This window comes from Mercurialis annua, linkage group LG7 (genome assembly GCF_937616625.2).
Source record: "Mercurialis annua linkage group LG7, ddMerAnnu1.2, whole genome shotgun sequence".
Classification (NCBI taxonomy): Eukaryota; Viridiplantae; Streptophyta; class Magnoliopsida; order Malpighiales; family Euphorbiaceae; genus Mercurialis; species Mercurialis annua.
This window is the reverse complement of record NC_065576.1, coordinates 8758576-8775210: the sequence shown is the minus strand read 5'-3', so window position 1 is coordinate 8775210 and position 16635 is coordinate 8758576. Positions and strand designations below refer to the sequence as shown.

The following is a 16635-nucleotide window of genomic DNA, read 5'->3' as shown; positions in this document are numbered from 1 at the left end:
TCTGGGTCTGTTAAGAAGATATCTTTTGAGATTAAAATACCCAGCAGGGGAATTTGGAAAAGAAGCAAACTTTCAAATCTTGAAGCACAGAAGAATGGTGGCTGAAGCTTGGATTTTAAAGGTGAACAGACCCATTGAAAAAGAAGCAAACTTTCAGATCTTGGAGTAGAGAAGAAATGGTGGCTGAAGCTTGGATTTTAAAGATGAACAGATCCAGGGCGGTGGTGAGTTTTGGACGGCGACGATTTTTCTGGTATACGGCAGCATGTTCATAAATCGGCGGAGTATGGTGGACGGGCGGAAGCGTTTTTTAATTTATTTATTTTTTTAATAAAATTTAAAATTAATTAATTATTAGGATTTGTTTGAACACTTTTTAAAGTTAAAGGACTTGCTTCTATTTTTTTAAATAGAAAAAATATGAATATAATCCTTCTATTTAATTGTTTTTAATGTTTTTATCTTTAAATTAATTAAATCATCAATTTTTTAAAAATTGGGATAGACATAAAACATGAAAACCCAAATAAGAGTATAATTGTAAGTTTTTCTATATTAGGGTATAAATAAAAAAAAATTCAACATGAATGATTGTTAAATACTTAAGCCTAAAAAAAACATTTGGCCAAGTTTGCAATAGCCTTCATGGTGGGTGGAAGAATCAGCCCATCAGTGGTAGTTCCCTCATTTTTTGCATAAAATTTATTAAGTTTTGATGTGCTATAATTGTTTTTTCTTGGACAAGACAACTGTGTCATAAAATACTTAAGGGACTTTTAATTCATCTTGTATTCTTGTTTATATAATTAGCAACAAAAATTGTGTTTTTTTTAGGGATTTTTATATAATTTGTGACTGATTTTTTTGTGTGATAATATAAATTTTTATTTAGAGATAATTAAAATTTGATCTAAATGTAGTTAGTTTTTTTTTTTTTTTATAAAAATGTAGTTAGTTAGGGAAAAGATAAAGTGTAGAAAAACGTAAAATATTGAAAGTAAATATCATAGTGAATAAGATTTAAAAAGATTAATGATAGTATAAAAAATAATATTTTATTTCATTTATTTCCTATTTTGATAGTATTTAAAAACGGTAACGAAGAGCGCTTGTAGAAACAAAAAAACACACGCGGTAAGGACATGGGGCCAGTTATCACTTTCCTAACTCTGCTTTTATTTTCGCCATCACAAGACCCATTTCATTTTCCATGTTTATTTACCTACGCGCTCTCACTCTATCCTACACACCACGCTCCACACAATTGGATCCCTCAACACCATTTACGCGCGTGGAGCAGTAACCAGAGTGGGGAAATACATCTGCTTTTGCTAGCTATTACATGAGTGTCTTCTCGGTCTGCTGTCTGTATCAGTACAAATCCATTAAAACAAATCACACTCCTGCTCCACTTTGCTTCTCTTTAAACGGTGCCGTTTAAAGACTGCAGCAAACAACTGACACTGAGAAAATTATTTCTTCTTGTTCTTGGTGGGTTTTATTCTCTGGTTTCAAAGGTTCGTCTCAATTCTGTTTTTTTTTTCTTCTAATAGTATTAGTTTTTGGTTTTGCTTTGATGTTTTGAAGTATAAAATTATTTGCTTGTCATGTGTTTTCTTAATTAATCAGTGGTATTTAGTTCTGTTTCGGTTTTTTTGTTGATGTAAGGGTTGAAGGGGTCATGGGTTTCGGATCTTTTATCCATTGAAGAATTGGGTTGGCTTTTTTTTGTTAATCAACTTGCATAAAGTTCACATTTTTAGATCTAATTGTCTGCATAATGTGCTTGTTTCTTGTGATTTAGGTAGCACAGACACTTTATTCAATCAAATAAGTCCCGTTTCGGAAGCATTTCGGACACCAAACTTCATGTTTTGCATAAAAAACCTTAAAATAACACTATTTCGCGGTGTCTGTGTCCAAGTGTCCCGTTTTCCCGTATCCGTATTTGCCTAGGTTGTGATCATAGGCTGTGATGTTATTAGTTTAGTAGAGTTCTTTGTTTCAGCAGCCATTATTGTTTTTATTAATTGAGGTGCTATTATTGTGTAGTGCTGAAAGTTTCACCCAGTCGATGAAGAATTGACTTGTGGAGTGTGAATTCGGTCGAGTTCTTTGAGTATGGATAAAGTGTCAGCAGATTGTCCGTACCCGGGATGTTTTTTCTGTGTCATGAAAGAAGGAAATCCAAGCAAACGTAGAGCGAGTATATTGAAATTTTTCAGAGAACTTCCTTCACAAGATGATGATGGTCAGGTTCTGCCTATTAGTGGTCTTTGGAACACTGCCATGGCACATCCTAATGATCCTGAGTTCATTGAGTTAGGAATTTTTGAATGTATGGCCGCTCTTATATGGAAGGGCTTAAAGAATAGACGGTGGCTTTCTCATGATCAAAACATATATATTCCGTACTATGCTGCTCATATAATCGGATCTTACACTATGAATATGGAAGAATTTGCTGAGAGTGCTGTCCATGCTGGTGTAATTCCTCCGCTGGTTGAGCTTTTGAGGGGGAGGCTGACATGGGTAGAACAAAGAGTTGCAGTACGCGCTCTAGGTCACTTGGCTACATACGCCAGCACTTTTCCTGCTGTGGCAAGTCAAGGGGAAATCCTTGAGCTTTCCATTCAACTTGGGATAAGTTCGTTAGAAATCGTTTACTCGCATTTTTACCAGTATGTGGATAGAAGGCTGAGCTATCATTGTGATTTGCTTACTCGTGGCATGGGAGGTGTCGAGATGGAGTCCAGAAAAGCCGAGGAATGGGCAAGTCAGTTGCAATGCTGGTCACTTCAGCTCATTAATTGCTTTGCTTTCAAACCTGAGTTTCTTCCCACCATATGCAAGCCTGAATTCTTAGTAAAATTGCCCGGCATGTGGGGTGGACTTGTCAATGAAAATTCACCTGCTGGTATTGGTTTATTAAGAACAATCTGTCATCACAAACTTGGTAGGGGACCTGTTGCTAGCTGTCCTGGTATAATTGAGGCACTGTGCAATATTGCTCATTCATCGGATGATTGGCAGTATATGGCTATAGATTGTCTACTATGGTTGCTTCAAGATCCAAGTACATGCCATAAGGTACATCGCATATACACTATTGTTTTTATCTACTTTCGTTAACATATGAAGTGCTTTTTCTTACCCAGTGTAATTGCAGGGACTTGATTTTTCATATTTTGATGGTACTTGAGTTTATTTCATTTATCTAGATTACTGCTTACTTAAACAATAGTTTATTGAACTTATATTTCTGTTGTTCTATACATTTTCATATTTGAAGTATGGATAAATAGGAGCATTTGTTTTCATAACTTTTCTCGAGTTCATTTACGTTATTGAGGACCCAATACTGATGTTTGATGCTCCATCTTGGTTATTTTGGAGATCAAAGATGGAGCTTACTTCTATATACTCTTTTGACATTTCATTACTTATACCAATCTTTTGAATCAGACTGTTTAGGCACAAATCATGTAAAGAACAATGTAGAAACACATCTTCACGTGGTTGATTGCTAAGGCCATGAGCACAGTTTATCAGATGAAACACTCAAACATAGAATTTGACAAACCCCTAATGCAAAGTGTGCATGCGCATGCATGTACGCATGTTTATTTGAAGAAAGAAAATATCATGCGAGCAACTCTGATTCTCAGAATGTATTGAACTATATGCGCAACAGTGATATGTTTTCACATTGTAAAATGCAGATAATGTAATTATTTACATTTTGTCCAAGCCATGCAACGTTGCTAATTATCCTAATTTGAAGATAGTAGTATTCAGCTACTTATTCAATACAAGTGAGATAACGATGGCATTTTCTTTGAGTGGCAAATAATTTAACTAGTCTTTCTTTGTATTGTTTTAAAGAGTCTGCAATCATCCAATTTGAAAAGTAGTAACCATGTCTGAATGAAGTTCTTCATATAATTTGCGAGCAAGCCAGTTGCTAAATGCTTGAAATATCTCTAACATTGCATATCTGTACTTGGCATGTTTTAGGTAATCGATAAAGCAGTACCTGCCTTAATTGACCTTGCAGACATCTCAGTTCTGGGTGATCACAAAAAGCTTGGGGATACCATTGTTAGTGTTCTTCAGGATTGTATTCAATCACAAGGAACAGGTCGTAACTCTATGAGTAATCGGACAAAAGAACAGATTGAGGAGCTTTTAAATTCAAAACAAAGATTAAAATGGGAAAAGAATATGCCAAAAGAAGATCTACATATTAAACAGGCAGCAGCATTAGTGGTCAAGCTCGAAGGAAATTCCCTATTTTCATCAGGTAATATTTCAGGAGCTGCGTCAAAGTATTCTGAAGCATTGTCGTTGTGTCCAATGAGATCCAAAAAAGAGAGAGTTGTTCTGTACAGTAATCGATCTCAGTGTCATCTTCTATTACAACAACCCTTGGCTGCTATTAGTGATGCTACACGTGCGCTTTGTCTCCACAACCCTCTTAACCGTCATGCAAAAAGCCTTTGGAGAAGAGCTCAGGCTTATGACATGCTGGGTTTAGCTAAAGAGAGCTTGTTGGATGCTATTCTTTTTATTAATGAATGTTCTCAGTCAAATGATCCTGACCTGTGTTTGAGGCAGAATAAAGTTCCTGACTATGCTGAGCGCCTAGTAAAGAAGCAGATGCGAGCGGCCTGGTTATTTAGAGAGGCAGCTATTAAACATGGAGGTGTCCATGGTGAGGGTGAGGGTGAAATCTATGGCCAGGACAGTGATGATTCAGAATGGGAAACAGCAAGTGAAAGTGATATAGGAAATGATGGACGAGATGAAATGAGCGATGATGACGATGATAGTGAATGGAAGAACGAGGATGAGAGGAAAGATAAATATGATAAACCATCATTAAAAGGTATTATTCTACATTTTTAAGTTATTTTATCTGACTTATTTACCTGATTATGTACCATGAAAAGATTTTAGTAGTGAGATATATTGAGTGATTTAATTACTAGATTGATTAGTTACATCTTTACAAATGGCTACAAACCAAAAAATTTAGATTGGTTCATTTTTGACATTATAAAAAGATATTGGTTTTTCAGTTTGGTTCGGTTTTGAAAGGAAAATATTTCAGTTTATTTAAGTACAAACCAAACCAAAAAAACTGATCCGAACCAGATGCACACCCCAATTAAAGCTAATATGCAACAAGAAGATAAACTAGGCTGCTGTCAAATAGTGATTGTAAAGCTTTACAAAATTACTGTAAATTGACATAATATTGATGTGTGCTATGCTGGGTTTTCTAAAAATAATCTACTTCATATCTAAAATTTAAGGGAGAATCTTGTGAAAGTTCAATGTGTATTTTCCTGAGGATCACATTGTAGCATAGATTAATGCTAGCTGCATCTTGGTTCGCATTCACGATTGCAGAACAAAATTATTCAATGCACCCGGTGGGGCTAGTTGTTTGTTAGGAAGAGACATAATTGTACCTGTGTATGTAATAATTGAACTGCTGACGATAGATAGGGCCCAATGTGAGTGGTGTCTATTTATCTTGTGTCATGATCATCGTCTCGTAACTTTCCACCCTTGTAAATTAGGATCGGTACGTAGTAATGCAAAGATTATTTTATGGGTAGTCCTCATTCTTTGATAAACTAATCCTTGAGCGAGGTCTACTAGAATTCAAAGAGATCGTGGACCCATCATCTTATGCGGCATGCAGAAAATGTATTTATTTTCGAATGGGCAATATCAATTTTTCTTTAAAGCCTGTGCTCAATAATGCAATTGTCTACTTAATGCTTGATGTCTGGTGTATGTTTTATGCCCATTAAAGTCTCACGCGTTAACTTGGCGTCTTGATTTGGTGCAGACATAAAGCATGGTTACAAAGTGCAGCTCGAGGAAGACGAGTCTTGAGACCGGAAGAGAGATAGGTGAATTATGAAATGCCTTACAACACCTTCAGAATGATCACTGCATCTTGCTCCATTTCTTGAAAAGTTCAATAGAAATTTGTGAGTCGTCGGTGTTTAGAGTCTATAGAGTATAAAAAACAACTGTTCCATATTGAATTATTTCTTTTAATTTTGCAAGTCTTCTTTGTTTCTTTCAACTGTAGAAAATGGAAAAAAGGTTTTGAGTGTAGAGAACAATTGCAGCCTAGAGGATGTGAAGTTTCAGATTTTGATTATTTTGAGTGATTAAAAGAGTTGTGTATATAAAAATACCTTTGAGTTTTTCAACTGTTGATGCTAAAATTATTACAGTAGTCTGCCAGTGCCAGGTTGTGCTTTGCTAATTTTACTGAGTTCATGTGACGACTATAGTCATAATAACTGCAGGGTTGAATTTTCTTTGACAAATATATATAATTTTAAATTTTTTTGAAAGTGTAGGGACTTAATATTTGACAAATAAAAGTATAGGAACTAATACTAAAAAAAATATGAACAAATTACTCTAAGGCTCTCCATATATATCATAAATCATAGTTTGGTACCTCTTTTTTAAAAATCAAATGATTTGGTACCTCATTTTCAATTATTTAAGCGATTTGATACCTCATTTTTAATTACGTTAACGAATTGGTACTCATATTTAATAGAAGGTTGTAATTGTTTGAAAATTAAAAAAGAGGTGCCAAATCGTTTGATTTTCAAATAAGAGGTACCAACATGTTAATTATGACACATGTGGCGGGCTTCACAGTAATTTGCACAAAAATTATTGATGATGGTTTCTATTTGAGTGTTTTTGACCAAATGACTGAAAGAGGCCAAACTTTTCATGAAAGTTTTACAAAAGTCAAAAATTTTCAATTTTATCCAATTTGTCTTGAAACGCATGATTTCGTTTCAATTTTGTCCAATTATGTAATTTTGCTCATGTGGCATGGCGCCATATAAGCAAAATTGTGTAGTTGGACAAAATTGAAACAAAATCATGCGTTTCAGAAAAAATTGGATAAAATCGGAAGATTTGAACTTTTGTGAAACTTTCATGAAAGATTTGACTTTTTTAGTCATTTGACCTATTTTTTTAACATGTCTAATTTCTTAATGTGTTTTCTTGATGTAGGGTTTTTGACTAACCATTCACATTTCATTGATGCCATACATTTTTTTTTGAACTTATTATTTAGGTTAATTAATATTATCCCAGAGTTTATGTTAAAATTATTATTTTTTCTTTAATATTGAAAATTCACTAAATTTCTCTATGGTATGCCATAGAGAGAAGGTGAGGGAGAATATTGGTAACCATATCAAAACATTCATAGACAATGACCTGAAAGAAGGAAAAGGACCAGGACGGAAATCTTTCCGAATTCGTGTAAGGATTGATGTTCGAAAACCACTACAAAGACGCATGAACCTTAGAAGAAGAGGTGGAAATTGGAGTTGGATCAATTTTCAATACGAAAGACTACCCATGTTCTACTTTAGTTGTGGAATTATCGACCATTATGAAAAGTTCTGTAGCAAGTATTATGCAAATCCAGTTCCTCAAGAGTTTTTACCGATAATTCTAAAATGAGAGCTAACTTACGGAGGACTATTGTTAACACTATAGATAAATGGCTGCAGCCGGCGAACCTAACTAGGTTTTCTGGGTAGAAGGAGAAGATGACTTGGAAGGTTTGAATACAAAGATTTGTGAAAAATTTGTGCTTACCATAAATAATAATAATTCAAATTTGCAAAATGGTTTAGGTGGAAGGCATGAATATCTATTGATAAAAGGATATCAGCAGAATCTAAGGGAATTTCCTAAATATAAGAGTCTTAATTCTAAAACTATAAAGTGAGCTGATTCTAGATGCAAAGAGGAAAAGACATCAGGCTAATGTGTTTAATGGATCAAAAGAAAGTGAATTAGATTTTCTAGGTGAATCTACGATTATCGATCCAAATTGTTCGAGTCCGGTGGTGGGCCATAGAATCCAAACCCGCCATCAATAGTGAGTCTTTTAGCTTGGAATTTTCGTGGTATGGACAACCCACGGGCAATTCGTTTATTGAAGAATATGGACAAAACAAAGAAATCAAACTTAATTTTCTTAAGTGAAAGTTTTGTAACATCTATACGTGTGGAAGCGTTGAGAGTGGCTCTTGAGTATGAGGGGTGTTTTGTAGGGAACTGTAAAAAGCGGAAAGGAGGACTTGTGAGTTTCTAGAATGGTTTGCATCATGTGAAGACTAGCCGTTATTCGGCTAATTTTGTGGCCATTACTATTTCGGAGAAAGATAGCCAACAATGGTGAGTTACGAGTTTTTATATCTGGAAAGGCATAGAAGAAGAGACTCTTGGAAACTTTTGAGAGATTTAAGTATTTTTTTTATTTTATTCATTGGTGTATCCTTGAAGACTTTAATGACCTTTTAGCTCAAGAGGAGAACTAGGGGAGTTCGAGACAACCGTGGTGGATGCTTAAGGGCTTTAGGGAAGCTATGATTGATTGTGAAATATTGGATCTTGGTGCAAAAGGTGGTCAGTATATGTGGGAAAGGGACGACTGTTTTGGTGGAGGAAAGACTGGACATGGCCTTATGTTTATATTCTTGGGTAGAGATGTTTAAAAGCATTGAATTTTATAACCTAGATGTTACAACTTCCGACTACAAACCTATTATTGTAAAGTACCGGTCAGGGGAGAGTAGGAAGTCGGTGAAACAGTTTCGATTCGAAAATATTTGGGTGGCTAAGGAGGATTGTCGAAGTGTAATTAACAGTAGTTGGAGAAGTGCATGTGTCATGGGTATAATGCAAAGAGTTGCTAATGTCCAAGTAGAGTTAGAGGGATGGAGCAGGAATATTAGACCTAAGTTTGGCTCGCTGATTTTTAAGAAGGAGGAGGAGCTTTCGTTGCTGCAAAATAGAACTGACATGCCAGGAGATATGAGGCTTAAGATGTGTTTGAAGGAATTACATGGGTTGCTGGAAAAGGGGGAAATGTACTGGAAGCAAAGAGCCAAAAAATTTTGGCTAAAGGAAATGGACTTTAATACAAAATATTTCAACAACTCAGCTACGAGAAGAAAGCGGAACAGCAGAATTTTGAGACTAAAAAGTGATACATGTGACTAGCAATATAATGAGCAGTCCATAGCTGCAGTTATTTGGAGATACTTTAGTAACATATTCACTGCTCCAAATAGTGTTATTATGGCTGGAAATGTGGAAGTGCAGCAAAAGGTTTCAGAGGAGCAGAATGTCGACTTGCTCCGGCATGTTTCTTTAGAGAAAGTGAAGGAAGTGGTGTTTAGCATGCACAGTGATAAGTCGCCGGACCCGGATGGGCTAAGTCCGACTTTTTTTTTTAAACACCACTGGTCTATGGCAGGACATGACCTGCTGGATATGTGTCAATTTTTTTTACGTAGTGGCAAGTTGGAGGCGGATATGAATAATACAGCCTTAGTTCTAATACCATATGAGAAAGATCATGATTTTGTAATTGATCTTCGCCCTATTTCTCTTTGCAATGTTATGTACACGATCATTGCAAAAGTTCTTGCCAATAGAATGAAGCATTTGATACCTTTGCACATTTCAGAAATCAAAGTGCGTTTGTGGAAAATAGGCTAATCACTGATAATTTGTTTGATAGCCTTTGAGATAAGGCACTACTTGAGGAGAAAATCTAGAGGGAGGACTAGTTACGCCGCCTTAAAGATCGATATGAATAAGGCGTACAACAGAGTTGATTGGGCGTTTGTGGAGAATATGATGGAGCATATGGGGTTTGCAAAAGAATGGGTGGATCTTATTATCGAATGCATTTCAACAATGAGATATACTAGCGTCGGAGATACATATAATGAAAATTGTTCCTATTCGTGGTCTAAGGCAAGGGGACCCTCTATCCCCAAATTTATTTATCATTTGTGTGAAGGGATTGAGTTGTCTATTATTTGAAAAGGAAAGGTCTACGACCATTCACAATGTTAATATTTACAAAGGAGCACCTGCAATTAGTCATCTGTTTTTTTGCAGATGATAATTATCTGTTTTTTTTCAGGCATTCGAAGAGGAGGCATCATGAGGGTGAAAACTACTCTGAATTTATTTGAGGCTATCTCTGGCTAGAAGGTAAATTTGATATGAAAGATATAGGAGAAGCTAATATAATCCTTGGGATAAAGATTACTAGGTCTGAAAAGGGAATTTATTTAGATCAATCTCACTATGTTGAGAACTCCTAAAGAAATATAATTACTTTCTCTGTAAACCTGCATGTACACCATATGATCCAAGTGTAAATTTTTTTAAGAACACTGGTGATAGTGTACGATAGTCTGATTATGCGAGCATCATTGGCAGCCTTATGCCACTTATTGTACTAGACCCGACATTACATATGTCGTTAGATTAATGTGCAGTTTTATTAGTAGACCTAGAATCGAGCATTGACATGCTATTGAAAGGGTTATGAGATACCTTAAAAGAACTATGAATCTTAGATTACATTATTAAAAGCATCCTGATATACTTGAAGGATACAATGATGCAGATTGGAATACATTGTCAGATGATTCCAAAGCTACGAGCGGCTATATATTTAGTATAGCCGGTGGAGCTGCTTCTTGGAAATCAAAAAATAAATAGACGATTCTTGCTCAATCTATGATGGAGTCGAAAATGATAGCACTAGCACCTGTTAGTGAAGAAGCATGATGGCTAAAAAGCCTGCTAGCTGAGCTTCCTTTAAGTGAAAGACGGATACCAGTTGTGTTATCCATTGCGATAGTATTGCGGCTATTTCAAAAATTGAGAACCGTTAATATAACGGTAAAAAACGACAGATACGTCGTAAGCACATCACTGTTAGAGAATTCATCTCAACAAGGGCTATTAGAGTGGATCATGCATGCACTAATGATAACTTAGCAGATCATTTGACGAAAGAATTAGCTAGATGGGAAAAGGGTCATTTATGCCCTTAAGGTTTGCCTCCAGGATCAAGCAAGCCCTCAATGTCCAGAAAGGTTCAAATATGCCCCCAACGTCTTGAAAAATGAACAATCAGACCCTCTAATTTTGACAATCAGACCCCCAACGTTTCATTTATAAGTCAAAATGGGGGCCTGGTTGTTCACTTTTTAAGACGCTGGGGGCATATTTGAACCTTTCTAAACGTTGAGGGCTTGCTTGATCCTTGAGGCAAACGTTAGGGGCATAAATGATCCTTTTCCCTAGCTAGATAGACACAAAACTTCCCATGGAATGAGAATATTGCCTATACAATGAATCATTCATAATGGTAATCCGACCTAACTGAATGGAGATCCCAAGAAATAGGTTCAATGGGTAATAACAAGTAATGAATTATATGAGCCAAAATATGCAATTTTGAAGCATGATTTCTGAAACAATGTAAAGTTGTAATTATTTTGGCGAAACATCTATTTAGGGAAATTAGCACCAGTATTATTTGATAAGCTAGATCTACTCTTATATTTAGTATTCAGTTAATATATAATATTACTAACAAATAATATTTGAAGAATCAATTTTCTTTCAAATAATTAATACTTTTTCCGTTTTTTTAATTGTTCATTTAGTCAGTTTTATTTATCTATAAGTGCTTGTCCATTTAAAAATTAAATGCGATATTAGCTACTTATCTTTCAAGTTTATTCTCTTTAAAAAATTATGATAATACAATAGCTCAATTTCTTAAAAAATCCTCACCTTGCATTTTTTTTCCGTTTATACCCTGACCTTATAAAAACACCATTAATACCCAATTTTGAGTTTTTATGTTTCATCTCTACCCAAAAACATTAACTTGTACTCTTTTCATTTGAAAAAGAGTTTAAAACAATCCTTCATTTTTAACATATATACTAATTATATATTAATGTTATTAATAGTACAAAAATGCCATCTTCTATAAAAAATTAAAAAAAATAATAAATATTTTTAATTTTTTTAAAATTATTTCAGAAACTGCCGCCGCTCCTTCTCCATGAAGAAGGAGCAGCGGTCGCTTCTTCTCCACGGAGAAGGAGTAGCCGCTCCTCAGTTCGCTCCTCGTTGGTTCCAGATTTTTTTAAATTTTTTTAATTTTTTTATTATTTTATAAAATTAAAAAAGATATATTAATTATTTGGATGTATTTGATTATTTTAAGTTTACAAATTTGTTTGTACTTTTTAAAATAGACAAAGTATGTTTTAAACTCTTTTTTAAATAAAAATAGTACAATTTAATGCTTTTGGATAGGGATGAAACATAAAAACCCAAAATTAGATACAAATAAAGTTTTCACAAGGTGAGGTATAAACGAAGAAAAAGTGTAAGGTGGAGTTTTTTTTAAAGAATTAAGCCTAGTACAATTTACAAAGTCAAAGATTTTTCTTTTTCTGATTTTTTTTGTTTATTGAACCACATTGAATGAGATTCATGTTTGTTATTCTTTATATAAATAAAAATATTTACTCCTTTTATTTTTTTAATATTTTTTGTGCCTTCATAATTGAATTTCATGTAAATAACGAAACAAAACATTAATGATAGACTAATAATTAATAAGTAGGGTTAAATCATTCTTTATTTCTATAAATTAAGACAAGAAAAATATTTTTTTAATTTATGTATTTTTGGCTAAATGGACAATTAAAAAAGAACAGAAAGATTAATTGACAATGATATTTATAATAATTAATTATAGAAAAAAAAATATTTTATCAGGTACAAGAGACTTAATTTTCATTTGGGGAATTTTCTTATTAAATTGTTTTTAGAATATATAATGTTATTTGAATAATCAAAAGTAACTGTTTTTGATTAATTTAGTAATTTGTTGATTTTAAAAATATACATGCAATTATATTTGATATATCTGATTTTATTTCACAAAAATATAAAATAGCAATTCAATGAAATTATCATTTCATGAACTAAACTACTCACAAAACCATGTATAGGCACCAGTGGCGGATCTTGACTGTAATTTTTGAAAGGACCAAATTAAATACATACAAATCAAATGTTTAAAAATTTAAAAATATTCGATATTTTATTAATGCTAAATTAATATATCTAGTTATTTTTAAAAAAATTCGAAAGTCGAAAGGTTAAAAAATAAAAGTAGTATTTGGTAATTTTTTAAAATTTGGGGGGGGGGGGGGGGGGGGGGCATTACCCCTGCATGTCTCCATGAAGATCCGTCTATGGAAATAGCAGTTTCATGGAGTTATCATTTCATGAACTAAAGTGCAGAATAATTATTCAATATGGAAAAGCTATTTTATTCCAGACTTATTACATAAAACTAACATAATCTAAATATATATTATAGTTAAAATAGAGAATATATATAATAGTTATAATAGAGATTAGAGATGGGTGTACACTAGTTGATTATTTAAATTTTAATCAAATGTTTCACAATATTTTTTTGTTAATATTTAAAAAGAAAAAGCGTTTGTGAAATAAATTTAATCTACGATCTAACAAATTGCTATCTAATTTATAAGTCAGTGATGATCTTCACAGTTGATAAGAATGTTATAACTTTATCAATTTCATGTTTGAAACCTATCAGTTGGAACCACTTTCTTTTCAATTTAATAATAAAAAGTTAGATTTGTTCTCAAAGAAAAGATTTCACAACGAATTTTCTCCTTGGTCAAGGAAGTGTCCATCTTTCCTAACTTAAAAACGGAGTGGGAACATAAAAATTAAAATATGAACCTTCTTTAAATTTATGTATTTATTTAAATTGTTTAACTAATAATTATTAAGAATAATTAAATGTATAAAAAGTTTTATTACAATAACGTATGTAAGAAAATAGTGAGGCAGACAAAATTGTAATATCAATGAATAATATTTTTAAAAACTTTTCGAAAAAAATATTTATAAAAATATTAAAAAATATACATCAAAAAGCACTAAAACATACATTAAAACATCAAAAACACCTAAAACACATTAAGAAAAACAACCAATTAAACACTAAAAATATATTGATAAAATATTGAAATTACACAATAGAACAAAAACACCAAAAACACACTTATGATAACCTAAAAACATTTAAAAAACACTCATTCATTGAAGCCAACAAAAATCAAAACTCTACTTAGTTAACGTTGCACATAACACGTATTGACTATGCTATTGACCATTGTTGATTGAGATGTAAACCACTATTGACCGCACCGTTGACTGTTATCGGCCGAAAAATAATTCTGCTAAATTTCGGCGATCAGAAAATTTTGGACGAGATTCTAGCAGTATTTTTCTGATGTGTTTCAGGTTTTTTAAATGTAATATTTTTGTAAATGTTTTATCTTTACATTCGTGGATTTCAGTATGATCTTTATTCGTCTAGTACGGTTCCACCATCCCTATGTTAATGGAATTCTGCCTAGTCTCAAATACGTTTGGGTATTGCTAAATTATCCTTACCCTTATGAGATCTGGTCTGATTTTCAGTTACTTCTGCCATCGTTAGTCCATATTTATCATGTACTAAATGTTTAAATATATTTTATAATTGGCTTAATGGTAAAAAAAACTCAAACCTTTACAACTTGTTGTAATTTTATTCAAACTTTTAAATTTTTGCAATAATATTCAAATTGTATTATTTTGTTACAATAATAGTCAAATTGCACTTTTTATGTGATTTTTTTGAATTTTTGGCCATTTCTTGAGACTTTTACTATATTATTATACATCAATAAATAATAATAGTCTAATATCTTAATTGAAAACAACAAGTTTAGCCATCAATTTGGCTATTATTGCAATAAAAAAATACAATTTGGATATTATTGCAACAAAAAATTACAGTTTGGATATTATTACAAAAAATAAAAAGTTTGGATAAAATTGCTATAAGTCGTAAAGATTTGGATTTTTTTACCATAGGCCTTTATAATTTATTTGATAAAACCTTCATACTTTATCATATTTTATTTTGAATTTGTTTGGTATAATAATATAAGTTAAATAAATGTTATTTTAGTATTTAAATAGAGCAAATTAGTATGAAGAATCCAACATATGTCATAATTCACACTTTTTTCCCTCCTGTTTAAAAATCAAATGATATGGTTTCTCATTTTTTTTGTTACCGTTTTAGTCCTTCAGTTCATTTTTTGTGTTAGTCAACCGAATTCAAAAAAAAAACTAATTTCAAAAAAACGATGTGATCCCTCACTTTTGTTTCTGTCAATAATTTTGTCACTCATGTTTAAAAATTAACTTACCCAGTTGACTAACACCAAAAATAGATGAAGTTATTAGACTGTTGACGGAAATAAAAATGAAAGACCATATCGTTTGTTTTTTCCAACAAGAGAAATTAAAGTGTGAATTATAATTATAATAGATATGAGCGATGTCCGAGTAATTTGCTCATTAAATAATATAGGGTTAATTGCAAATTTATACACGAACTTTATCCTAATTTTCAATTACAACATAAACTTTGAAACTTGACAATGTTAGTAACCAACTTTACACTTTTGGCAAATCGATACACCAAATACGAAAAACACTAACGTGTACATTGTAATATACCGCCATGTGTCGTTGCATGATTGGTCAGTGTACCAATTTTCCAAAAAATGAAAGTTTGTTACTAACATTGCCAAGTTTCAAAGTTTATGTTGTAATTGCAAATTAGGGTAAAGTTCGTGTATGCATTTGCAATTAACCCAATAATATATTAGTGAAATAATTTTAAAATAAAATTAGTTGATTTTTTAAAAAAGAATTATGTCAACAACTAGAAAAAAAATAAAGAAAAAGTAAAAGTAAATGAAGTGATAAAGATCAACCTTGGTGGTGTGAGTTGTATATATCTTGAAGATGTGGAGAGCAAAATATATATTTAAAAAATTTATAACACAGAATCATAAAAAGAATACCACAAAATCACAGATCGACTTTACTTTACAACTCTTCAAATCTGAGTTTCCTATATGTATCCTTTGGAGATTTTGAAAGGATATGCCTTTTTAAAGTATTATATAAATAAACATTGTTCATTTGATAAGGAAAACTTATCTTAAACCATATAACTAAATACACTTATCATATTTATATATATGTATATGTATGTATTAAACTCAACTATAATTTAAATAGCAGTCTTAACTAAAAAAAAAAAAACTTCTAAAAGAACTTTCAATTAAAAAAATTGCTCAAATAAAAATCAAGTCTCTTTTTTCTAATAATTTCTTTTTTACAATTAACTAAAAGATTAATCTTTAACGCGGCGCTTATGTAGCCTAACATAACGCAATAGTTCCAGTGTGACATGTCACCATAGTATGCTTGGCAAGCCATCATACAATTGTCAAAATAAAAAAGGATGAAAGCGCTAAATCGCTAAATATTTGGTATTTTTTTTAAAATTAACCCTTTTGTTTTATACTGTCATATATCTAAGCTGTCTACTCAAAACCATACTTAGATTAATGTAGATCTAATTTATCAAATACTTAATGTGACCCAATACCATATATTTCAACTAGCAAGGGTCATTTTATAACATATCTATCCAGCTCTTCAAGATTCTCAAGGGCTTATTTTAATTCAACAAAATCATTCCCCACATCGTAGCATCTTATTTTTTTGGCAATAATAAATATGTTGCTTGGTGGGTGACTATAATTT

The 16635-nt window shown here is 32.3% G+C and overlaps 2 protein-coding genes across 2 annotated transcripts; both read left to right on the top strand.

Annotated features, from left to right (window-relative positions):
* Nucleotides 1-1366: 1366 nt before the first annotated feature.
* LOC126656115 (uncharacterized) lies at nucleotides 1367-6262 on the top strand. The gene is made up of 4 exons (XM_050350600.2): nucleotides 1367-1517; nucleotides 2053-3090; nucleotides 4018-4888; nucleotides 5864-6262. Exons 2-4 carry the CDS (start codon nucleotides 2122-2124, stop codon nucleotides 5908-5910), a joined length of 1887 nt encoding a protein of 628 aa, XP_050206557.1. The 5' UTR covers nucleotides 1367-1517; nucleotides 2053-2121; the 3' UTR covers nucleotides 5911-6262.
* A 1722-nt stretch (nucleotides 6263-7984) lies between these two features.
* LOC126656725 (uncharacterized) lies at nucleotides 7985-9081 on the top strand. The gene is made up of 2 exons (XM_050351329.1): nucleotides 7985-8158; nucleotides 8482-9081. Exons 1-2 carry the CDS (start codon nucleotides 7985-7987, stop codon nucleotides 9079-9081), a joined length of 774 nt encoding a protein of 257 aa, XP_050207286.1.
* Nucleotides 9082-16635: the final 7554 nt, after the last annotated feature.